This window comes from Trichomycterus rosablanca, chromosome 23, assembly GCF_030014385.1.
Source record: "Trichomycterus rosablanca isolate fTriRos1 chromosome 23, fTriRos1.hap1, whole genome shotgun sequence".
NCBI classification, from domain to species: Eukaryota; Metazoa; Chordata; class Actinopteri; order Siluriformes; family Trichomycteridae; genus Trichomycterus; species Trichomycterus rosablanca.
Window position 1 is genome coordinate 12,703,998 of NC_086010.1, and position 27,520 is coordinate 12,731,517.

At 37.8% G+C, this 27,520-nt stretch overlaps 1 protein-coding gene across 1 annotated transcript in view; it reads left to right on the forward strand.

Annotated features, from left to right (window-relative positions):
- lipeb (lipase, hormone-sensitive b) overlaps positions 1 to 27,520 on the forward strand; it is a 47,827-nt gene that overhangs the window by 5,813 nt on the left and 14,494 nt on the right. Inside the window, 8 exon segments of the mRNA XM_062985444.1 lie at positions 9,136 to 9,377; positions 12,744 to 13,028; positions 15,410 to 15,500; positions 20,192 to 20,337; positions 20,433 to 20,618; positions 20,738 to 20,890; positions 21,106 to 21,250; positions 22,741 to 22,968. Of these exon segments, the coding sequence (XP_062841514.1) occupies positions 9,136 to 9,377; positions 12,744 to 13,028; positions 15,410 to 15,500; positions 20,192 to 20,337; positions 20,433 to 20,618; positions 20,738 to 20,890; positions 21,106 to 21,250; positions 22,741 to 22,968 (1,476 nt within the window).

Sequence of the window (27,520 nt, forward strand, 5' to 3'; positions counted from 1 at the left end):
CATACGCCGCACACTGCATCAACTCGGTCTGCATGGTCGTCATCCCAGAAGGAAGCTGACGCACAAGAAAGCCCGCAAACAGTTTGCTGAAGACAAGCAGTCCAAGAACATGGATTACTGGAATGCCCTGTGGTCTGACGAGACCAAGATAAACTTGTTTGGCTCAGATGGTGTCCAGCATGTGTGGCGGCGCCCTGGTGAGAAGTACCAAGACAACTGTATCTTGCCTACAGTCAAGCATGGTGGTGGTAGCATCATGGTCTTGGGCTGCATGAGTGTTGCTGGCACTGGGGAGCTGCAGTTCATTGAGGGAAACATGAATTCCAACATGTACTGTGACATTCTGAAACAGAGCATGATCCCCTCCCTTCGAAAACTGGGCCTCATGGCAGTTTTCCAACAGGATAACGACCCCAAACACAACCTCCAAGATGACAACTGCCTTGCTGAGGAAGCTGAAGGTAAAGGTGATGGACTAAACCCAATTGAGCACCTGTGGCGCATCCTCAAGTGGAAGGTGGAGGAGTTCAAGGTGTCTAACATCCACCAGCTCCGTGATGTCATCATGGAGGAGTGGAAGAGGATTCCAGTAGCAACCTGTGCAGCTTTGGTGAATTCCATGCCCAGGAGGGTTAAGGCAGTGCTGGATAATAATGGTGGTCACACAAAATATTGACACTTTGGTCACAATTTGGACATGTTCACTGTGGGGTGTACTCACTTATGTTGCCAGCCATTTAGACATTAATGGCTGTGTGTTGAGTTATTTTCAGAAGACAGTAAATCTACACTGCTATACAAGTTGTACACTGACTACTCTAAGTTATATCCAAGTTTTATTTCTATAGTGTTGTCCCATGAAAAGATATAATAAAATATTTGCAGAAATGTGAGGGGTGTACTCACTTTTGTGATACACTGTATATTTAAGCGTCTTTGAGTATCTTGAAAAGCGCTATATAAATAAAATGTATTATATATATATATATATATATATATATATATATATACAGTGTATCACAAAAGTGAGTACACCCCTCACATTTCTGCAGATATTTAAGTATATCTTTTCATGGGACAACACTGACAAAATGACACTTTGACACAATGAAAAGTAGTCTGTGTGCAGCTTATATAACAGTGTAAATTTATTCTTCCCTCAAAATAACTCAATATACAGCCAATAATGTCTAAACCACCGGCAACAAAAGTGAGTACACCCCTTAGTGAAAGTTCCTGAAGTGTCAATATTTTGTGTGGCCACCATTATTTCCCAGAACTGCCTTAACTCTCCTGGGCATGGAGTTTACCAGAGCTTCACAGGTTGCCACTGGAATGCTTTTCCACTTTTCCATGACGACATCACGGAGCTGGTGGATATTCAAGACTTTGCGCTCCTCCACCTTCCGCTTGAGGATGCCCCAAAGATGTTCTATTGGGTTTAGGTCTGGAGACATGCTTGGCCAGTCCATCACCTTTACCCTCAGCCTCTTCAATAAAGCAGTGGTCGTCTTAGAGGTGTGTTTGGGGTCATTATCATGCTGGAACACCCAGTTTCCGGAGAGAGAGGATCATGCTCTGCTTCAGTATTTCACAGTACATATTGGAGTTCATGTGTCCCTCAATGAAATGTAACTCCCCAACACCTGCTGCACTCATGCAGCCCCAGACCATGGCATTCCCACCACCATGCTTGACTGTAGGCATGACACACTTATCTTTGTACTCCTCACCTGATTGCCGCCACACATGCTTCAGACCATCTGAACCAAACAAATTAATCTTGGTCTCATCAGACCATAGGACATAGTTCCAGTAATCCATGTCCTTTGTTGACATGTCTTCAGCAAACTGTTTGCGGGCTTTCTTGTGTAGAGACTTCAGAAGAGGCTTCCTTCTGGGGTGACAGCCATGCAGACCAATTTGATGTAGTGTGCGGCGTATGGTCTGAGCACTGACAGGCTGACCCCCCACCTTTTCAATCTCTGCAGCAATGCTGACAGCACTCCTGCGCCTATCTTTCAAAGACAGCAGTTGGATGTGACGCTGAGCACGTGCACTCAGCTTCTTTGGACGACCAACGCGAGGTCTGTTCTGAGTGGACCCTGCTCTTTTAAAACGCTGGATGATCTTGGCCACTGTGCTGCAGCTCAGTTTCAGGGTGTTGGCAATCTTCTTGTAGCCTTGGCCATCTTCATGTAGCGCAACAATTCGTCTTTTAAGATCCTCAGAGAGTTCTTTGCCATGAGGTGCCATGTTGGAACTTTCAGTGACCAGTATGAGAGAGTGTGAGAGCTGTACTACTAAATTGAACACACCTGCTCCCTATGCACACCTGAGACCTAGTAACACTAACAAATCACATGACATTTTGGAGGGAAAATGACAAGCAGTGCTCAATTTGGACATTTAGGGGTGTAGTCTCTTAGGGGTGTACTCACTTTTGTTGCCGGTGGTTTAGACATTAATGGCTGTATATTGAGTTATTTTGAGGGAAGAATAAATTTACACTGTTATATAAGCTGCACACAGACTACTTTTCATTGTGTCAAAGTGTCATTTTCTCAGTGTTGTCCCATGAAAAGATATACTTAAATATCTGCAGAAATGTGAGGGGTGTACTCACTTTTGTTATACACTGTATATATATATATATATAAAACATCAGCCGAAATGAAGATATATATACAGGGGTTGGACAAAATAACTGAAACACCTGGTTTTAGACCACAATAATTTATTAGTATGGTGTAGGGCCTCCTTTTGCGGCCAATACAGCGTCAATTCGTCTTGGAAATGACATATACAAGTCCTGCACAGTGGTCAGAGGGATTTTAAGCCATTCTTCTTGCAGGATAGTGGCCAGGTCACTACGTGATGCTGGTGGAGGAAAACGTTTCCTGACTCGCTTCTCCAAAACACCCCAAAGTGGCTCAATAATATTTAGATCTGGTGACTGTGCAGGCCATGGGAGATGTTCAACTTCACTTTCATGTTCATCAAACCAATCTTTCACCAGTCTTGCTGTCTGTATTGGTGCATTGTCATCCTGATACACGGCACCGCCATTGGATGCACATGGTCCTCCAGAATGGTTCGGTAGTCCTTGGCAGTGACGCGCCCATCTAGCACAAGTATTGGGCCAAGGGAATGCCATGATATGGCAGCCCAAACCATCACTGATCCACCCCCATGCTTCACTCTGGGCATGCAACAGTCTGGGTGGTACGCTTCTTTGGGGCTTCTCCACACCGTAACTCTCCCGGATGTGGGGAAAACAGTAAAGGAGGACTCATCAGAGAACAATACATGTTTCACATTGTCCACAGCCCAAGATTTGCGCTCCATGCACCATTGAAACCGACGTTTGGCATTGGCACGAGTGACCAAAGGTTTGGCTATAGCAGCCCGGCCGTGTATATTGACCCTGTGGAGCTCCCGACGGACAGTTCTGGTGGAAACAGGAGAGTTGAGGTGCACATTTAATTCTGCCGTGATTTGGGCAGCCGTGGTTTTATGTTTTTTGGATACAATCCGGGTTAGCACCCAAACATCCCTTTCAGACAGCTTCCTCTTGCGTCCACAGTTAATCCTGTTGGATGTGGTTTGTCCTTCTTGGTGGTATGCTGACATTACCCTGGATACCGTGGCTCTTGATACATCACAAAGACTTGCTGTCTTGGTCACAGATGCGCCAGCAAGACGTGCACCAACAATTTGTCCTCTTTTGAACTCTGGTATGTCACCCATAATGTTGTGTGCATTGCAATATTTTGAGCAAAACTGTGCTCTTACCCTGCTAATTGAACCTTCACACTCTGCTCTTACTGGTGCAATGTGCAATTAATGAAGATTGGCCACCAGACTGGTCCAATTTAGCCATGAAACCTCCCACACTAAAATGACAGGTGTTTCAGTTATTTTATCCAACCCCTGTATATCTTCATTTTGGCTGATGTTTTGAGTGTTATAAGTTACACTATTGCCAAAAAAGTATTCATGGCCACAGGTGTATAAAACCAAACACCTAGGCATGCAGACTGCTTCTACAAACATTAGTGAAAGAATGGGTCACTCTCAGGAGCTCAGTGAATTCCAGCGTGGTACTGTGATAGGATGCCACCTGTGCAACAAGTCCAGTAATTAAATTTCCTCACTACTAAATATTCCACAGTGAACTTTCAGTGGTATTATAACAAAGTGGAAGCGATTGGGAACGACAGCAACTTAGCCACGAAGTGGTAGGCCACGTAAAATGACAGAGCGTGGTCAGCAGATGCTGAGGCGCATAGTGAGCAGAGGTCGCCAACTTTTTGCAGAGTCAATCGCTACAGACCTCCAAACTTCATGTGGCCTTCAGATTAGAACAGTGTGTAAAGAGCTTCGTGGAATGGGTTTCCATGGCCGAGCAACTGCATCCAAGCCTTACATCACCAAGCACAATGCAAAGCGTCAGATGCAGTGGTGTAAAGCACGCCACCACTAGACTCCAGAGCAGTGGAGATGTGTTCTCTGGAGTGACAAATCACGCTTCTCCGTCTGGCAGTCCGATGGCTGAGTCTGGGTTTGGCGGTTGCCAGGAGAATGGTACTTGTCTGACTGCATTGTGCGAAGTGTAAGGTTTGGTGGAGGGGGGTTGTTTTTCAGGAGTTGGGCTCAGTCCCTTAGTTCCAGTGAAAGGAACTCTTAATGCTTAAGCATACCAAGACAATTTCATGTTGTTATTAATTAAATATTCTTTAGTGTAGGGATGTACATTTCGATATTTTAATTGTTAACCCAAAGCATATACTGTAGTTCTATCAAAATTTAAAAAACCATACGAGTTTTATATCAACAAGTGTTTATGCTTAATTAAATAATAAACAGCAAAACACAGTGAGCACTAGTTCTAAATAAAGCAATAAGCCACGAGAGGCCGTACGTTACTGTGATTTTAGCACGGGGATGACGTTTTTGAACTTCTTTCCCCGTGCTAAAATCGTAACAGTAACGTACGGTCTCGAGTGGCTTATTGCTTTTATAAAACGGCGGTCAACATAAAATATAATAAATACAACAATGTTTAATCATAAATGTATTTATTGTGTATAAACTTACAATAAAGCATTCTTCGCGACGCAAGGTAATCCGATTAACAGTGTTGCTAGGCAACGTGAGGGCGAAAATAACATTAACTTTCTCTATTCAGTGGCGTATTAATATGGAATGATGTGAGGTGGTCCTAGGTGTGCGTTTATCGGGGATTTTACAACGGCTTCGAACGCGGCTCAGCCAATCAGATTTTAGGACCGGAACTATCCGTTTTATAATGTAGATTTTATTACAAAAGTTAACAAAACAGTATCTTAAACCTCTTTCTGACAACTTAAGTGTAGTTATAATCAGTTAAGCAAAATATCTATGACTTTAAAGACTTACTAGAACTGCATTGTGTGAAACAGATGTAATGTTGAACTTAAAATATTTGTGTATAAAATAAAAATTAAGTGTTTAATATCCACTGCTTTGTTTCCATCAAAAAATATACCTAATCATGATGAGCGCACAAATTCCTTTTATGTTGATATGTTATTATTATTTAAAAAAAAAACTATTATAAGGTATGACATTGTAAATATAAAAAAGTGTTGTTTTACCAGTCCATGTATTTGTATGTAGTGGCTCTGGTTTACCATTCAGGGTTTTTGTACAATAAGCATTCTGCATTAAAACCCTGGAGAGGTAATTATTTGTTTCTTTGTCAAGCTGCAGTGTTCAAAACCTATTTTTTGTCTTTTCCATTCCAAATTTATCTTTGAGTCTTTCCCATCCACTGAATTGTTTTAAAGATTTTCAGACTCTCAAAAATGTGTGCACTTTCACACATTACTTTTGCATATTTTGCAGATGTATGTTCCGCGTTGCTTTTAGAAACACTGAAGGAAGGCATCTGAGGAAGCATATCTCAGCCTTAAGAAACAAAAACAGGATGGTGAAGGAGAAGTCAGGACAGGGGGGGGTGGAGAGGAGTGAGATAGACAATAGTTGTCAGCGTCCAGAGTAACCAGTCGAGTTTCCTTTTCCTTAGTCCCCTTTACACACTTTTTAGACTTTGTGTCTCTACAGCTGTTATGTGAACAGAATGGACAACTATAACAACAGATTTCAGATGAGGGCAAAAGTCTAGATTCTTCTCATTAACATGCTCACATTATCAACTTTACATGAAATGCAATTCAGTTCTGCTCTTAGACTAGAGAGTTGAAAAATATGCTTGTAATTCTCATATTTCTTGTTATAGTGGGCCATATAATTACATTTAAATGTGTTCTGACACCAAGACCCAAGCCTAAAAATATATAAAAAAATTCTATTGAATTAACATGTCAGCGTTTCTTATTCATTTCATACACTTGTATGTTTTATAAGTAAAAATGCACAGTAAAAATTGGCTTTATTATTTTACTACTATACCAGTCTGTAAAAGCAGTAAGGGGTCATGGCTCACTTTGTGCCAAGTTGAGAGAATTGTCGATCAGTTCAGAAAGAACATTTCTCAGTAAAAGTTTGATACATCAGTCATAATATTGTGAAAAGATTCAGAAAATATGGAGAGATCCCTTGTTGTGTAAGGCAAAGCCGGAAACCACTGGTGAATCTGTGTGACTTTTGCGCTCTCAGACAGCAGTGCATGAAAAACTGTCATGCTTTTGTGATGAATGAAGCCATATGGGTAATGCAATCTGAAACTCTGTTACACAAAGAGAAAGCCATACATCAGTTCTATGCAGAAACACCTTTGAGTTCTTTGGGCCCAAGCTTATCTCAGTTGGTCTGAAGGACTGTGGTAATGTGTGCGGTGGTCAGATGAGTCCATGGTTCAGCTTGTATTCAGAAAAGATGTTAAGGTCTCTTGTAAAAGAGAAAAGGGCCATCCAGAAATCAGTAAAAGGTACAAAAGTCACCATCTTTTCAAAAAAAAAAAAAGCCAGTCAATTACACACATTCTGTGTCTATGGTTGTAGTGCTTACAGAAGTCAGCCATGCCATGGGCACTTATGCACCCCCATACCAAGGTATGGGGTTTTTGTGTGTTGCTTGTTAAAATTTTTAGCTACTTAACCTTGTCCACAATGTTCAGTTTAGGTGATGTTTAAATTAAACAGAGCTGGCTGGAACCAAAACTGGGCGTATCTGGTCTAATTGAACCCAACTATCAATCAGTCACTTGCTTTACAGTTTCTTTATAGGTTAACTGTGCATTATAATTTATTAAAATGTTATTTTTAATCAATAATTAAATTATCAGTCATTTATGATTTGCTAAAATATTTTTTTACTATAAATTCAACACAAATTTAGTTTGACACTAGTGTCCAAACTTTTCCATAGATATCTATTTTCCTAAAAACTTTATGTGTAGTGTTTAGTTTTTGTGCTCACATTGGATTAGCTGAGATTTAAACTCACGAGTTTGAGATGTCAGCTCTGGTATGCTAGCGTGTTTACCGCTGTGCCACCTGAGCACCTGCACATATGGATTTTTGTTTAAATGTATATTTGTCCACAAAAATGATTAGAATATTCGCATCATGCCCAAGTCAAAAGGTAAAACTCGTTATAATACGAATTTACTATTGTTGTCAGGAAGAGATTTATTATGCATGCTGTGTCTCTATACAGTACTTTGATTAGCATGTTTAGTTTTCCCTTGTGGTAAATTTTATTTATGCAAAGAATCAGTTCAGCATTATTTGTTATCTTACAGTTCTGTCAGGGCTCTAGACTAACTTTTTGCACTGGTTGCACTGGTGCGCCTAACTTTTTTTCTTAGGTGCACCAGCACAAAAGTTAGGTGCACCCAAATTTTCGACTGCATCGCATTTAACACCGCAGTTTTACAGGTTCACTTTTTTTTTTTTTTTTTACTCACTGTCCATACAGGCAATACTGACTTGTAATTAACTAACAATCTGGTCAACATGGCCTCGTCTGATGATCTGTTTGCTACTGCCTGCCACTGAAAGGCAGTGGGGAGAGGGGGACACTTGGGCAGTGCATTTATCGATGCATTGTGCTTTTTCAGCCTTTCAATTCAAAATGTATTAGAACCAGTCACAAATACACTATTGCCGGCCATGGTCTTCCCATGCTCTTTACAGTTAATTATAGTATTATAGTCTAATTATAGCAATTCTTTTTTATAAAAATTATAAAAATAATAATAGAGTAAATGTGTATGTATGTGTGTATATCTATTTATATGTGTGTGTATATTTAAAATTATATGTATATATATATATATATATATATGTGTGGGTTTGTGTGTGTGTGTGTGTGTATGGGGCTCTAGAGTGTTAGTGTAATCTTAAATGCAGTGCATTATATTATCGGCTTTACTGAATCTTTTACACAGATTCCCAAAATCGCTTGCGGTGCACTCACTGCGTATTTTGACTACATGTATTCTAATATATTATGGTCTTTTAGTTATTTTTATATTTTATTAACGAAAATATTGTCGTGTTTTTACTTTCGCTATCATCGCACTTTATCGCTAGCATTAGCCCCTTGCTACTAGAGGGTCGTCTCACCTAGCCGCTGTCCGGTGGGGATGTAACAGGTCTTTTGCTGTGCGGTGGTGGAGGTGTGGGAATTAAGGCTGCGGTGAGCATTACAACACTTTAGACTGCCTAGCTCCAGAACCCGAACTTCCATTCTGGGGACATCCGGCGAGTCTCATATACAAAACTAAACTTACTGCAGAACATCCGAACGCACGTGTATAAACCGGGTGCTGCATTCTGATTGGCTGAGCTGAATGTTGCTTACATATCGCCGCTAGAATATTGTCCCGCCCTTCACTATCTCTGATTGGTTTAGACCATGTTATTGGCCTAATGTGTGTCTGTTGTTTTTTTTTTCCCTCGGAAGCCTGGTCGCACCGGTGCGACCTGAGATTTTTTTTAGTCGCACCATTGAGAAATTAGGTCGCATGTGCGACCAAATTGGTCGCACTCTAGAGCCCTGTCTGTTATACGTCCATGTTTTTATGTTTTTATTGGCTATATATTAAGGTAGTTTGGTACTTATTTACTTTGTTTTATTTTTTTATCCTCATTATGTTTTTCTCGGTTTTTATTTGTTTTTCAGTTATGGACACTAAAGCAGTTTTTACAACACTATATGAGGTTTGTGAAGAAAATGCTGCCTACTTTTCTAACAGTTCGAAGGGACCAGTTGTGGATGCCTCCCAGAGACTTGTTGACTCTATGCTGACTATCCAGAAACATGCCAGTGCCCTTGAGCCAGTCGTTTGTGGCTTTGCTGCTATTTTTCATCACTTTGACTTTGATCCTCACATTCCTGCCAACGGATATCGCTCACTAGTGAAGGTGTGTCTTTGTATTTATGACTGGTATTGTAATCTAGAATTTGAATGTAGAATTTACAGATGTTTTCTAGACCTAGTTTTAATGTATTGACATTTTAAAAGTTATCAAATTAGTTTATCTACAACTATGACCAAGCATAAAGTTCTGAGTAGAAGTAAATGGGCATTCTGTTTTCTGTATATTTAAGAGATATACAGTCAGTTCAACAGTCTGATAAAAAAATCACCATGTAAATAGCAATTCTTTAACTCTCTTCTCTTTGTATTTGTAAGACTGAGAGCTCAACTGGAGTTTATCTGTTGCAATGTAAGTGTATTGGACATAATGTGAAAAGGCAAACACCTAGGTCTGTAGGGCCCACAATTTACAGTGCATTGTCAGGACAAAAACCAATCCGTGATGTCCAATGAACAGTCTGGGAACCTTCTTTATTAAGTTGGCATAGATCAGGGCAAGTATAGCAAAAAATATCTAAGTGTTATCTAAGTTAAGTTTTCCCAGGATCACATTGGTCGAAATTATTTTGAAATGGATGAAAAAAATGCACAAAATTGTGCATTCAGGCAAGAAAGGCCTGTTGGATAGACAGCTCTGGAGCACTTTGTAAATCAGGCCTTTATGGCAGAATGGTAAGACATAAGCCATCCTTTAAGTGGTAAACATGTTTACATTGCAATTTTTACTGATAAATCTAAACTTAATCACTCATAATGACAATTTTATTTATTACAAATCAAATCCTCAACACAAAGTTTCTTTGGGCTTACTGTTTATAGGTGTGTTTGAGTAAAAGTAATATTGAAGACGTGAAGAAAATCCGGTTAAATGAATTTTTCAAAAACAACACCAATGTTTTAATTTAAAAAAGAGTTCAGAAATCAATGTTTGGAATAAAGATGTTGGGTGACTTAATGCCAATGGGTAAAAACTTCACCTGCTAGAGGTTCATTTGGGTTCAGTTCTAAAAATTGGACTGGCCATGACAGGGTCTTGTAGCATCTAACCATTAGACAACCAGGAGTTGGGCCATGCTGACCATTAGAGAAGATGACCTTAATTCAGTCCTCTACAGACCAGTCCTAATGGTCTGTTGAAATTTTTTGCCTGGCCTTTCACTGCTTCTCATTGATCAAAAAAATATTAGCATCTTTTTTCCACAACCTCAGCCATTTTAAACCTTTGTCAATATGTGTTTTACCCAAACTGCCATTTTTTTGTAGGTCAGTTCAAGTGTAAATGCAGGTTAAACTTCCCTCAGATTCCCTAAATGTTGTATTATATTATGCAGCATAGAGGGTTATACTGTATATTCCTATCTCTCTATGAGGATCATTGTTTTTAAACATTTTAATATTTTTCTAATGCATACAGAAGTCTTTTGGAGTCCATGCCTTGACACTAGAGCTGTTTTGTTAGCATAAGGGTGACTTACACAATATTAGGCAGGTGTATTGACATAATACATTTCATATTTTTTTTATTTGGCAATTCTAAAAACCATGTAAGCCTATTTGTGAAACTGACAATCTCAGTTCATTTGTGAGTCTTAACCTTTGATTGAAGCACATGCTGGGATGACTTTAAGCATGTGAATTAGATCTAATCATTAAAAGCTAGTGAAGTTATTAAATTTGCAGCCATTTTCTTTGTAAAAAGAGGTTATTCAACTTGCTGTGGCCATGTTATAATCAATTTGGCAATTTTCCTATAATGTCTTTTATTCACAAGGCAGACAAGTAAATGTTCACATCCATACTGCATAAAAGGATGGTAGCCAAAAATGATGTTTTATAAATAAATAAATAAAATAAAATCCATAAACATTTTTCTGGAAATGAAATGTTTTCTTTAATCCGCCACCTTGACTAAGTTAGGCATTGCTTTCTAGTGCATGGTAACTGGAAACACGTCATAAAAGGTTGGCCACTATGTTAAATTTGAATTAAAACTTAAATAAGTGATTTGTATGTTATTTTTGTTTAATAATTAAAACAATACAACCGGCATTATTTGATGGTGTACCCCATGGATTTTTTTTTTTTTTTTTTTTTTTTTTTTATTAAAATAAACACTTGGTTCTTGGTTTGGTTAATAAACAATTTGGAATTGTTAAAAACCAAATTGACTGACACCAAATAATGAAGTTTTCTGTCCCATTCTACCTCAAATACGTTTTAAGGTGTACAACACTGTTGGGTTGTATTTTTGTGTATTAAAAGGAATCACACATGTATGGGTGACCGGTCTGGACTGCAGCACCTGCACTCTCTACTTCTGCAGCCATACTTTTGAGAAGTGGGCAGAATATGGTTTTGCATTGTCTTGTTAAAATATGCATAGACGTCTATGGAAAAGATGTTGTCTGGAAGGCAGCATATGTTGCTCTAAAACCTCAATTTACTTCTTCAAAATTAATACTGCCATCACAGAATACTGCTCAGACACAGCTCCATACCAGACAGACCCTGGTTTTTGGACTTGTTGCTGATAACAGTCTGGATGGTCTGATTCATCTTTGGTCCAAAACAAACAGTGTTCATTTCTTTTTAAAATGATGTAAAATACAGATTGTTCACACCACAATACACATTTCCACTTTGTGATGTAACATCCCAGATGCCACTTTTAAACACAGTTAGCATAAGGCTTAATTTTGTCACAATAAAGTTTTTACTGCCGTTGTGAATGTTACTACATATTGTAGAGCTTGGCAAAGGTTTGCTAAAGTAATCATGGGCCCATCTAATGATATAACTTATAGATGACGATTCTTGATACAGTGCTGTCTGAGGGATTAAAAAGTAGTTATTCATCTTAGACTTTCATCCTTGCCCTTCATACTCTAAATTTCCTCAGATTCCCTAAATGTTGTATTATATTATGCAGCATAGAGGGTTATATATTCCTATCTCTCTATGAGTATCATTGTTTTTAAACATTTTTATATTTTTTTAATGCACACATTGGGACACAGGTGATCCTCTGTCTGTCTTTGCTTCTAAAAGAATAGGCCTTTTCTGGATAATGCTGTTGTTCCAAATCATGATTACAATCCCATGTTTGCATCACCTTTCAGATTTCAAATCACAATGTTATAGAATTATTTATCTCTTTACTAGCCTAAAATTTGTTTGTAATGTATTGCAGGCCCAAATAGCGGAAATAGATGTGTATTAACAAAGAATGTAGCTGACCAGACAAAACAGGAAATATCTTGTGTTCATACCATCTGCAATGAAATAAAAGTCAAAGTAAATTTAAGTAATCACTGCTTTTTATTTGCTTGTTTTATATGTATTATAAAAACATGAATTTAGATGTAATTACAGTTACTTCTCTTTAATTTTCTGCTTTTTCTTTTCACAGGTAGTGCGTTGCTGTCTCCTCCACATTATCCACAAGGGGCAATACATTTTATCAAATAAACGGAGCGTCTTTTTCCGTGCAGCGCATAATGCTAGAGAAATGGAGGCCTACTGCAGTGCTCTGTGCCAGTTAAAGGCTTTACTTTACCTGGCTCAACGGCTTCTCCATGATAACGGACAAGGAAACCTCTTTTACCAGGATGAGACTGGTCTCAGCCAGATCTTTTTTCAGGAGTATTCCTCCATGTACAAAGGGTGCTTTTTTGGCCGTTGTGTTGGCTTCCAGGTTTGTTTGTGTGTGTGTGTGTGTGTGTGTGTGTGATGTTTTTTTGTCCACATCATGATTTTTGTTCGAATTACATAAAAGCATGGAATCAAATTCACATGAGGCAGATTTAGCTGAAAAACCCCTAGCTTAGGCTGGTACAGATTATAGAGTGGGTTCCCCAGATAAAGCTGGTATTAGGAAATGTATAAATACACTGCCTGGCCAAAAAAAGAGGTCACCACCTGGATTTAACTAAGCAAATAGGTAAGAACCTCTCATTGGATAATTACTGCATGGGTGATTGTTTCAGCTGGCAACAAGTTATTTAACCCTAACTGATGCAGTGAGTAGCTCCTGTGGTCGTGGAAAAGATGTTAATCTCTTTCAGAAGGGTCAAATTATTGGCATGCATCAAGCAGAGAAAACATCTAAGGAGATTGCTGAAACTACTAAAATCAGGTTAAGAACTCTCCAACGCATTATTAAAAAGTGGAGGGACTGTGGGGAAACATCTTCGAGGAAGGAATGTGGTCAGAAAAAAATCTTGAATGATTGTGATCGGCGATCACTTAAACGTTTGGTGAAATAAAATCGTAGAAAAACAACAGTAGAACTCAGGGATATGTTTAATAGTGAAAGATAGAGCATTTCCACACGCACAATGTGAAGGGAACTCAAGGGATTGGGACTAAACAGCTGTGTAGCCTTAAGAAAACCACTTGTCAATGAGGCTAACCGGCAAAAACGGCTTCAATTTGCTAGGGAGCATAAAGATTGGACTCTGGAGCAATGGAAGAAGGTCATGTGGTATGATGAGTCCAGATTTACCCTGTTCCAGAGTGATGGGCACATCAGGGTAAGAAGAGAGGCAGCTGAAGTGATGCACCCATCATGCCTAGTGCCCACCGTACAAGCCACTGGGGGCAGTGCTATGATCTGGGGTTGCTGCAGTTGGTCAGGTCTAGGTTCAGCAACGTTATGTGCCCAAAGAATGAGGTCAGCTGACTACCTGAATATACTAATATACTAATATATTTTTTCACTGATGGCACGGGCATATTCCAATATGACAATGCCAGGATTCATCGGGCTCAAATTGTGAAAGAGTGGTTCAGGGAGCATGAGACATCATTTTCACACATGGATTGGCCTCCACAGAGTCCAGACCTGAACCCTCATTGAGAATCTTTGGGATGTGCTGGAGAAGACTTTGCGCAGTGATCTTGGGGAAAAATTAATGCAACTCTGTACAGAAATAAATGTTGTGACATTGCAGAAGCTTGTGGAAACGATGCCACAGCGAATGCGTGCCGTAATCAAAGCTAAAGGCGGTCCAACCAAATATTAGAGTGTGTGACCTTTTTTTTGGCCAGGCAGTGTATATGTTAACTGCATTATGCAAATAAATTTTTTGTGAAATGTAGTAACAACATTTTTTTGAACCTTTACTTAATTGACAGGAGTACAAAAATGAATTTTTTGCTTGACCAACTTGATTGTATTTTGTAAATATAAACAGATTTTTAATTTGCATATGATATTGTAAAAAGATTCAAGTTTGTGTTCGTTAAAACAAACATTGTTAACAAGTGTGTGTGCTTGACTGGCCTGCCTGCAGTCCAGATCTGTCTCCTATTGAAAATGTATGGTTCATTATGCAGAGGAGAATCAGACAAAGTCATCCCCAGACTTCAGCAGCTGAAGTCTTTTAGCAAACAAGAATGAACAAAAATACCACTAAAACTCCCCAGTTCTCATATTTTTATTGAGTGATGTAACACAGTAGTAAATGGGTCTCTCTACCAAATTTTGTTGCAGGCCTTAAATTCTAAATTTGTTTATAATTACAAAATACACTATCTTGTTCAGTGAAACATGAAACAGTTTTTTGGTACTTATTAATTTAATTAATTTAAAATTTGAAATTTCAGCAGCTATTTCATTAAAAATAAAAAAAGTTTAATCCTTTTTTCAAAATCACTAAATTGTATTCATCTTCATAGCGTTTAATAGTAACCCAGAGACGCCAAAATTGAAAACCACTGGCGTAATCTGTTTTTAGATAGTATGAATCAAGGGGTCCCACTTTGTTAAAAAATGTGTCTGTGAATAATCAAGGAGTTTAAAAACAGATTTATTTTTACCATTGCAAGTATTTTTAATATTTTACCTTATATAGTGCATAATTTGATCAATGTTATCTAAACTATTTGAAACGTAATACATTTAAAAAGGAATGTACAATTTACAGCTGTCTGTTTTAATTGACACAGAGATTGAGATTTAAATTGTTATAATCTAGTATTTAGTGGCTTCACCTTTAAGAGAATATCTGTTTAAAATATTTGTCAAACACTACAATCTGTGGGATTAATGTTTGTTTTTTCCTCTTTTTTTAGTTCACGCCTTCCATCCGGCCACACCTGCAGACTATTACTATAGGCTTAGTTGCATTTGGAGATAACTACAAGAGGCATCAGTCTGGGATAGGTCAGTGACTTCTTTTAATTCATTAAGTGACTTTTAATTGAGGATGTCCAGGTCCAGTTTTTGCACCTCAAAATCATTGCAAAATATGTAAGGTGTGCTTTAAAAAAGAGTGTGTTATGTTAGTTTACTTTTTCTCAATACAAACAAGATTTTAAATCTGCTCTTACAAATATTAAACATGTAAAACAGCATGACAAATGCAGTAATCTTTTTAATAACAGTATATCCAAAAAAAAATTTCTGTTACCCTGGTAATTTAACATATACAGTGGTATTTTGAAACTCAATGTCAATTGGTTCTGAGTGGAAAATAATGGGGTTGTTTTGGACACTTATACACTGAAATACAATAAAAAGAGATTTTATGAGCAGTAATATTTAGGGGAGGTTTAGTGTTTCTATGTCATTCTTTTAATGCATTGTTACATTAAGCTTTTTTTTAACAATAAGCGTTTTAGACTATCTCGGAAAAGCTTGCAATTTCTCAGAACCTCGAGCTATAACACAAGTGAAACAGGAGGAAAATCCAGATAAACACAGATACATGTGGAGCTTTCAGAGTGAATTTGACGATTATTCCACACAAATGCAGATCTGTCTCATATTCACACTTTGATGACGTTTTACGGCACCGCTCAAGCCGAGCGCTGACCTAAGCAGCAGTCGCACACACGTTGAGTTTAAGCGAAATGTTGAGTTAAGGGTACAAATTTCTTGATGAAGGGTGTTGAGTTTTAAAGATTTTGAGTTTAGGGGACATTGAGTTACACGGTAACACTGTTTTAGTCACCCATGCAATGGGCACTGATGCATCACCATGTCGGCTCTAGCACCTTTTAATGACGAGTCTTTATATGCTTTTTAATTTGTGACATGTAGAACTCAAGGTCCATTTTTTTCTTAGAATAAAATTAAACATGGACTTATCTGACATCTCCACTGTCTTGGTCTATCCAAGATAAACTCGGGCCTTGAGAGTGTTTCTGTGTAGAACTGATGTATGGATTTCTCTTGGCGTAATAGAGTTTAAGGTTGCATTTCTTGATGCATCTTTCATTGAGTAATGTTCTTTATGAACTGAGTAACAATTCTCTTCCGAGCTTTGGCACATAGTGGTTAACCATGGCCCATCTTTGCTTGCACATTTTGAGCCAGATACAGATTCTTTTTGAATGCATTATGGTCTAGCTTTTCTGACATTTCTTATTGACTCCCTGAAAAAAAAACTAAAAAAAACACCCGTGTCACTAAATTAGACACACTAACCTTTAACAGTTGTTTATAATTGTTGTGTTCATTTCTGCACTCTAGTGGAAACAGGAACAATCACATCATACGGTGAGTCCATACTACCATGTTAGTCATAAAGAGACAACAGCTGAAACATCTGTTTTAATACCCATTATGAGCTGATGTCAGATCATATCTTGTTACACTAACTGAAAATAGCATTAACTTAGTTGTTTTTACCAAGCGAATGTGGCACAGTATAATTAAGTAGCATGCCAGACCAGAAGACTTTGAAACTCTGAAAAATTAAACAACTAAATTAAAAAGCATAAATCATGAACCTAGGATACTGTGTAGATAACCCAACTTCTCCCTTTAGGCTCAGAATATAAAACAAAGGTAGATTGTGCTTTTGCTAATGTTGTTTAATTTTTTAGTCATTTTTGTTGGTATCAAAAGGTAAGCTCCAAAGTATTTTTGTGTTCCTCAGTGTTACTTTCACAGTCTTAGTTTGGTCTTCAAGAGAGAAAGCAGAGCAGTTAGATAATCAGGGTGATTAATTACATGGGTCTAATTAAAACCTTACTGCATGTAAGCAGGTTCATCAATAATTTAGCTTCTTTGTCAGTGTACCTACAGCACTTGCATGTGCAGATGGATTACCTCTATCTTTACAACTGATTCTTTTATTCATGGTGTCCAGACCACATAAGATGGTCTACTCTTATGGAGTTACCAAGATGTTTGTAACTGGTTTCTTTACCAGTAATTTCTTTATGTTGTGGCCTACATATAAAAAATTTTATTTCTACAACATGCAACACTGGAACATGATTTTTTTTCAAATCCTAATATAAAGTGAACAACCACATTTTTTATGCATTTATTTACATACGTTAAAATACTAATGCATTAAAACAAACTAGTTGCCATGCAATTTAAAAAATTGGACTGGTCTTGTTTAGTAATACTAAAATGTGAAAAATGAATAAAGTTTTCCTAAGCTGAAATTTGGAAGCTTGTATATGTCCACCAGAATGTGGGCACACCTTTCAGTTATTAAGTTTAGGTGTTTCAGCAAAATTTTTGCTAAAAGTGCTAAAAAGTGCCAGAAAAACTGGTACACCAGTCTTATATTTGTTAGGTTTCCAGCGTAGGACTGCAGAAATACGATGGGGCATGGACTCCACAAGCTTGCGAAAATATTCTGTAGGCCAAACCCATCAGAATAAATGCAGGACATAAATAGGTTAACTCATCACAAAGGAGGTACACATAGCGTTCACCTGTCAGAGACGTTTGTAGACATAAGGGGTTCCATGGAATGCCAGCTAAACAAACAAATAGGTGGTGTTGCTATGTATTTTACATAGGCTCCTCTGGACCAGTTTTTATGGCACTTCAGTGTATAATCAAGTTTAAACCCCATATTTGCAAATTAGTGTGGATCAAACAAAAAGTAAAAAGTCCATGCAAAGAAAAAGTGGAGATAATTGAAAAGGCTCATATACATGTTCTATTTGACTTACCAATTTTGGAGCTAAGGATAAAAAGCAAGTCATATGTTGACCAGTGCTTCCGGTTAAAAACTTATTCCAAATTAAATTTCAGCAGCTGACAATTCATTTAAATTGACATGTCAGCAGTCAGCAGTAATGAGCTGTTCTGATGAAACTCATGTTTGTTTTATGTTTTGATGGGACTCGCTTAAAGGTGTACAGTTGATCAGTGACAATTGGTTGTTAAAAGAAATTTACATCCCTAGTTTGAGCAATTATTGGTTTCATTTGCTCTAGTTTTTTTTTTCAAATCCTAATATAAAGTGAACAACCACATTTTTTATGCATTTATTTACATACGTTAAAATACTAATGCATTAAAACAAACTAGTTGCCATGCAATTTAAAATTTTTTATCTATATGTTAAATATATAAAATAATAAATATATTTATTACTGTGAACTAGTCTACCTATGCTCATGTGTATTTTAGAATTATGTGGTAGTCTGTTTGACTTTTCATCATGTAGCCCCTTGATAAGACTGAAGTAAAAGAAGCCAGAAATATGAGTACGCCACTTAAAACTCTCTCCAGATAATTTAGACTTTTCTGTCCTTACTATTTACCTTTAAAGAAAAATCCCATATCTGCCATACCTAGTAAAGTTCCAAATGCTGAACTAAGTTATTTTTATATTTTTATATTACAATTTTTTATGACAACACCGGTATTTTTTTTTTTTGACCATTACTAAAATAAAATCCATATTAATACTACATAACCCTAAAAGACTATTGTATGTCTTTATAACTATTTGGCTATCTCAACATGATGCTGACTGGCTGCTCTGCAGTTTTTTATTAGGCTCATGTTTTTACCAGGAAAAGAAGTTATTATCATATTACCCTGGTCTTGTTAAATTTTGCATTGACTTGCATATAACCTATCCAGATCACTTTGTGTTTATTTTCTTGAATCTTTGCATAACTGATAAAAGTTGAAAGAAAAGATTTCCAATGTGTTTTATTGTTCAACTTCATTGTATTTTGTAAGTATAAACACATTTAGAATTTGACACTGGCAAGGCACGCCAAAAAAGTTGGGACAGAGGTGTTATTGGTGTGAGGAGGACACTAATTGTTGCAGTTTTGAAAGTGGAATTTTTGTCCATTCCTGATTAGTAAGAGACTTTAGCTGCTCAACAGTCCATAGTCACCATTGTCTATATCTTACATCAGCACAGGTTTCCACAGAATTGATGTACTGCTATTTGTGTAATAGAATTTCAGGTTGCATCTTGATGGTGGTTTTCTGAAGTACTCCCAAGTCCATGTGGCTATATTTATCACAGTTTCTTAGGCAATTACATCTGAGAGCTCAAAGGTCATGCATATTGAACCTTTTTTGGTAAGCATGAAGATCAATCACCACCCACCCATTATATATTATGATATTAATACTATTAAATTCACATATCAGTGAACTAATCTATGGGTGTGTTCGAAAAGCTAGGGAGCTGTCTACATAGACAGCATTTTACGTCATCCTGTGCGCGCTCCCGAGAATGAGGCTGTTCGATGCCTTAACTTGTACCTAGTGTTTTTATTTGCAAGTTCGGGCTTGTCAGGAAATTTAATCGGTACATGAAGGAAGATGTTATATTGACGTTAGGGTGCTGTGCTACCTCAGTTTATTGGTTTTAATGGCAAGATGCTAAACGCGAAATGCGAAACCCGATGGAATCGCTGTCTAAGTAGTGCGTTCGAATAACCTAACTTATAGTCACTGACTTATTAGAATCCTCTCTACTAAGGCAGCTGCCTGTGTAGACAGTAAGACAGCAAGGCAGCTCCCTAGGTTTTCGAACACACCCTAAATGTCAAAATGGATAATAATGAAAAATCAGTAATTGTTTTTTGTTTCTTATTCTGTTTCTTTTGCCGTGTTGCTTTTTCTGTCAGGTGTTGCTGCTAGTTCTTTCTTCACTTCTGGGAAGTATGTAATTGATCCTCAGCTGAGAGGCTTGGAGTATGAGCGTATCACTCAGAACTTGGATATTCATTTTTGGAGGACATTTTGGAATATTACAGAAATTGAAGTTCTAGCGGTCAGTATAATCTTTTTTTGAAAGCACCCTGGTCTATTATGTACCTTTTAAGGTTTTGTTGCCCTAGTAGTTATCTATTTTACTCTGTCTTACAGGGCTTGGCAAGTATGACATCCACTCAGGTTAAGGTGAATTGTGCATTCTCTGTGCCACCTGTGTCTTTTGAGCTACCATTGATGGCTGATTCCACAAGTACAGTTATAATCTCTCCTCCGGCTTCTCATATCGGCCCTGGCCCTGTACAGATGAGACTTATTTCCAATGAGCTGAGGGAAGGACAGGTAATATAGCTCCTGCCCATTCTAATAGTCTGATTATGTCGGAAAATATATTTTGCCCTATGTCTTTATTTTCTTTTATTCTAAACCAAAAGCCCTTGAACCTTGTTTTTCTTCACTAGGACACTGACAAGTTGTTGGCAATGTCTCTTTCTGAAGGTGGCTCTTCCTCTCGCTCTCTGAGTCTCAAGTCAAAAAGGAGCCCTCCATCACCTTGGCTGGTAGTGCATATCCATGGTGGAGGTTTTGTTGCACAGACTTCAAAATCACATGAGGTGCTTTTTTCTGGAAATTGTTGAGATTTTTATATACCCCAGTGTCATTACTGGGAAGAAAATATTGTTCAGCCTAATAGGAACGCATGTAAATCACTCATTTTTCCAAAAAGAACAAAAAATAAAGACATTAATTTAAGTGTGAAATTATCATTTTTAAAAGAACATTATTAACAGCAGCTGTTGCTTATATCCCCTCTTTTTTTCTCTTCTAGCACTACCTAAAGAGTTGGTCTCAAGACCTCAATGCTCCAGTCCTCTCGATAGACTATTCTCTTGCTCCAGAAGCACCATTTCCACGGGCACTAGAAGAGTGTTTCTATGCCTATTGCTGGGCTCTCAAAAACAAAAAGCTTTTGGGTAAGCCAAGCCATTTTTATGATTTTTGTACAGTTGCAAAACCCAGGGGAAATGATTGTCCCCCTCCTTATGTCCTCTATTTCTGCATGTTACAATTATTGGTTTTAGATTGTTAGGTCTACACTAATGCATGTTAATGTAAAGTACAGTATATTTTAACAAGTTACACTTTAAGCTTATAATCAACAGAATGCTATCCCATATCGGTGTTTGTTGGCAAATGTGAGACTAGTCTTCTTTTCTCATGCTTAGTAGTCATTTTGGCCTAGCAACTCCCTCATCAATACCATGCTTGCCCAGTCTCTCTTTCTTATGGTAAGATCATGACCCCTCAAGTGGGTGAAGTGAGGCCTCTACTTTCTTAAATTAATTGTCTTGGTTCTTGTGTGACTTTCTGAAGGACTCCGTTGGTGCACTTCTGAAGGAAGTTTGGTAGAAAGTCTTTCTTCCGGAATTATAAATTATCCTGTTTGGAAAGAAATGGCTCCCACTTTGGTTTGCTTTAGTTCCAGAGCATTATGGGTTTGTAACCCTTTCCAGTCTTTTAGTTAAATAACTTTTCATCTTTTCTGTGATTGTTAGAACATTTTATGCTAATATACATTAAAAGATAAAAATTTTGTGCTGTTTAAAATAAACATGTCTGGCTTCTTTGGAATCACTGCAGTAACACACCCCAGACAGGATGTCAATTCGTTGCGGGGCCTCAGCCGACCCACATTTGGAATTTGTTGTCACAAAGCTCAGATTTGTCTTATCTGAACATAAAACACACTCTGATGACTTACGATGTTTGGTAAACTGCTCGAATTTGCTAGTCTTTGACAGCAAAGGTTTTTTTTTTCTAGCAACGCTTTCAGACAATCTGGTTATGTAGGCAACCTCTGATTCTGATTGTAGTTCCCAAGACTTAACTAATGTTTGTAATTCCCCAGCTGTGATCCTTGGAGATGTATAGACAAACATCCTCTGCAGATTCAAGTTGCTTTCAAGTTGCTTCAAACTGGAGATGTTACTTATTTTTCATTATTGGTCTGATAGGCATTTTAACTGAATAGATATGTTCATGTAGCCATTATCTGATTTTTGCACCTCAACATGTTTTGCTGTATTAAATGGCACAGTTGGAGTCTATACATTAACTCCATTTAGATGCCACAGCATGACCTGAAATTACATAACTGTCTTCAATTCCAATCCACTGCTGTGCATATCTAATTACAAACTTCAGGACATGTTATCTGTGCTAAAGGAAGGTTCTGATTTATATATATAGCCTGTGATTATATACTGTAGTTTAAGCTCAAGACTTGATTAAGTAATTAGTGTACCTAATCAAAGTAATTCCAAATAATTCACACAAAATGTATTATTACTGTGTTTAATTAGTATTTTTGACAAGACAGTGCAAGCATAATTAGTTGTACGGTCTATCTGTTCTCCTGCTTTATTTCTATCTTACTTATCTTTTAACTCCTGTAAACTTTCAGGTTGGACTGGTGAACGTGTGTGTTTGGCTGGTGACAGTGCAGGAGGTAATTTGTGTCTGACTGTGTCAATCAAAGTTGTGGCTCATGGAGTGCGGTTGCCAGATGGCATTATGGCTGCATACCCTGCCACTATGCTCACTGCCTATGCCTCACCTTCTCGTCTGCTCAGCCTTATGGATCCAATTCTGCCCCTTTGTGTGCTGTCACGCTGTCTCAGTGCTTATGCAGGTCAGGGAAATCAACACATGAAATATTTGGAATAATTTTGGAATAATTTTGTATAATAATATAATATAATTGTTGTTACCATGAAAGAAGTACAAACCCCATTTCCAGAAAAGTTGGGACACTTTCTAAAAATGTAATGAAAACCTAAAAGCTGTATTTCTTAATCATGTAAACGTTTATTTAACTGATAAAGGTACAAAGAAAACAATTTCAGTGGTTTAACTAAGAAACTTGGTGGGTAGCACTATCGCCTCACAGCAAGCAGGTCCTGGGTTCGATTCCCAGGTGAAAACATGATGTTAAAATCCTAACAAATAACTGAGACGCCCAGTTGTATTTTTTAAATATACAGAAACAATATAATGTAATGCCTGCAACATACTCAAAAAAAGTTGGGACAGAGACAAAACAAGTTTATACAAGTAACACTGTTCTGGAAGGTTCCACAGTTTAACAGGTGTTTAACAGGTGAAGTCATCAGGATTGAATATATAAAGAGGATCTACCAGAGGCTTAGTCTTTGCAAGCAAAGATGGCTCGTGGATCACCACTTTAAGCCAAACTTTGTGAGAGAATTGTCAGTCGTTCAAAGACAATGCTTTTCAGTGCTAGATTGCATGTAATTTAGGTCTTTCATCATCTAGAGTTCATAATGTCATGAAATGATTCAGGTAGTCAGGGGAAATCTTGGTGCATAAACTTTAAGGGAGGAAGCCACTGCTTAATGTGCATGACCATCAAGCCCATATGAGGTATTGATCGAGAAACCATCTTGCTACCGTGATGGACATAGCCGTATGGGCTTGGAAGTACTTTGAAAAATCATTGTCATTTAACACAGTCAAAAATAACAGATGTTGAATTCTATGTGCTGAAGATGAAAAAGACCAGCCAGACTGTTACCAACAAAAAGTGCACAAACCAGCACCTGTGATGCCATCACAGATAGGTGCTCGGTATATATCGCATTGATACAGTGGCCTATATTGGTATTTTGGAGGGACACATGTTGCCACCAGGACAGCTTCTTTTCCCAGGAGCTCCATGTCAGTTTTAGCAGGACAGTACCATGCCTCATTCTGCACAAGTTACAACAGCATGGTGGCATAGACACAGAGTCATGTGCTTGACTGGCCTGCCTGCAGTCGAGATCCTTCTCTTATTAAAAATGTATGGCACATCATTAAGAGGACAATCAGATGGTCTGTTCAGCAACTGAAGTCTTGTATACATCAATAATAGGCAAAAAATTCACTTGCAAAACTGCAACACTGTGTATCTTCAATGCCCAAATGAATAAAAAGTATAATCACCAGTGGTAAACATTCTCTGTCCCAACCTTTCTACATAATAATAGAATTAGTTTAACAGGTTCGTCATTAAAAACTTTTTTAGAAAGTGTCCCAAGTTTTCTGGAAATGAGGTTTGCAATATGTAATGTCTGGACAATATTTTTTTATTTTTTTCGTCTTTATTTAATGTTATTATGAGTAATGTAGTGTAGATCAGGGTTTAACATGTTTATTTAGGGATGTTATAGTAATGTAGTGTAGATCAGGGTTTAACATGTTTATTTAGGGTTATAGTAATGTAGTGTAGATCAGGGTTTAACATGTTTATTTAGGGTTGTTATAGTAATGTAGTGTAGATCAGGGTTTAACATGTTTATTTAGGGTTGTTATAGTAATGTAGTGTAGATCAGGGTTTAACATGTTTATTTAGGGTTGTTATAGTAATGTAGTGTAGATCAGGGTTTAACATGTTTATTTAGGGATGTTATAGTAATGTAGTGTAGATCAGGGTTTAACATGTTTATTTAGGGTTGTTATAGTAATGTAGTGTAGATCAGGGTTTAACATGTTTATTTAGGGTTGTTATAGTAATGTAGTGTAGATCAGGGTTTAACATGTTTATTTAGGGATGTTATAGTAATGTAGTGTAGATCAGGGTTTAACATGTTTATTTAGGGATGTTATAGTAATGTAGTGTAGATCAGGGTTTAACATGTTTATTTAGGGATGTTATAGTAATGTAGTGTAGATCAGGGTTTAACATGTTTATTTAGGGTTGTTATAGTAATGTAGTGTAGATCAGGGTTTAACATGTTTATTTAGGGTTGTTATAGTAATGTAGTGTAGATCAGGGTTTAACATGTTTATTTAGGGTTGTTATAGTAATGTAGTGTAGATCAGGGTTTAACATGTTTATTTAGGGTTGTTATAGTAATGTAGGGTAGATCAGGGTTTAACATGTTTATTTAGGGTTGTTATAGTAATGTAGGGTAGATCAGGGTTTAACATGTTTATTTAGGGTTGTTATAGTAATGTAGTGTAGATCAGGGTTTAACATGTTTATTTAGGGATGTTATAGTAATGTAGTGTAGATCAGGGTTTAACATGTTTATTTAGGGTTGTTATAGTAATGTAGTGTAGATCAGGGTTTAACATGTTTATTTAGGGTTGTTATAGTAATGTAGGGTAGATCAGGGTTTAACATGTTTATTTAGGGTTGTTATAGTAATGTAGTGTAGATCAGGGTTTAACATGTTTATTTAGGGTTGTTATAGTAATGTAGTGCAGATCAGGGTTTAACATGTTTATTTAGGGTTGTTATAGTAATGTAGTGTAGATCAAGGTTTAACATGTTTATTTAGGGTTGTTATAGTAATGTAGTGTAGATCTGGGTTTAACATGTTTATTTAGGGTTGTTATAGTAATGTAGTGTAGATCAGGGATTAACATGTTTATTTAGGGTTGTTATAGTAATGTAGTGTAGATCAGGGTTTAACATGTTTATTTAGGGTTGTTATAGTAATGTAGTGTACGTAGATCAGGGTTTTACATGTTTATTTAGGGTTGTTATAGTAATGTAGTGTACGTAGATCAGGGTTTAACATGTTTATTTAGGGTTGTTATAGTAATGTAGTGTAGATCTGGGTTTAACATGTTTATTTAGGGTTGTTATAGTAATGTAGTGTAGATCAGGGATTAACATGTTTATTTAGGGTTGTTATAGTAATGTAGTGTACGTAGATCAGGGTTTTACATGTTTATTTAGGGTTGTTATAGTAATGTAGTGTACGTAGATCAGGGTTTAACATGTTTATTTAGGGTTGTTATAGTAATGTAGTGTAGATCTGGGTTTAACATGTTTATTTAGGGTTGTTATAGTAATGTAGTGTAGATCAGGGATTAACATGTTTATTTAGGGTTGTTATAGTAATGTAGTGTACGTAGATCAGGGTTTTACATGTTTATTTAGGGTTGTTATAGTAATGTAGTGTACGTAGATCAGGGTTTAACATGTTTATTTAGGGTTGTTATAGTAATGTAGTGTAGATGAGGGTTTAACATGTTTATTTAGGGTAATGTAGATGCGTGACAAACCCCAGACAGGCACCTCCACGCGGAATCAACCAGACTTCATGAATACATGGAGCTGGGGCCACCCGGGCAACAGGAGACTGCCCAACGCCTGATGGGACCGCTGACTGGCGGTATATAAACCCCACAATTAAGTGGGCAGTCTGGGGGAACGATGAAGACAACAACGGCGGATCAGGCGCAGACATGGCAATCTCACCAAACGGCTGTGATGGCGGAAGATTGGATTCATCTAGTACCCCGTCCCCTCTGCCAGTCGGTCTGGCAGAAAGGCGTACCTCAATCGACAGGCTACGACCTTAAAGACGGGCCCTTATTGCGAGGATCCCCGGCAGACAGGAAGCATCAAGACTGGTTCGATAACAACGATGCGGGGAGATCACAACCATAATAGCTGAAAAACGGAAAGCAAAGAACAGGATCCATCAAATCATGAGAAGAAAACCAAATTCCAGCAACTGAAACGACAGTGCCAAGCGCGGCTCAGAGAGCTCCAAAACAACTGGTGGCAACAGAAGGCAGAAGAACTCCAATGCTTTGCTGATAAAAGAGACACAAGGAACTTCTACGCGAGCCTCAAAGAGATCTATGGCCCAAGGAGATCCTCTGTTGGAACGCTTATGTCCTCTGACAACTGCACACTTCTAACGGACAGCCAAGCCATCCTAGACCATTGGAAGGAACATTTCGACACTCTTCTTAACCGAAAGTCATCCGTTGCCAGAGATTTCCTGAGAAAGGTCCCCCAACTGCCCCTACGACTTGAACTGACAGCACCTTCGTCCTACCAAGAATTCGAAACAGCTCTAAGCCTCATACGATGCGGAAGAGCTGCTGGACCCGACAACATCCCAGTCGAGCTCCTTGTACATGGCGGTATAACACTCAAGACCCGCCTCTTCGTACTGATGCTCCGAATGTGGGAAGCAAGACAAGTCCCTGACGACATGAAGAATGCACTGATTGTGACGATCTTCAAAAAGGGTGATCGGAACATCTGTGGGAATTACCTTGAAATATCCCTGCTTTCCATTGCTGGGAAGATCTTCGCCCGGATCATCCAAAATCGTCTTCAAAAGGTTGCAGAAGAAATTAGAGATGGGACGATCGATCGGCTATGAATCTGTATCGGCCGATTTTTAATCAAAATATGCTATCGGCGATCGGCC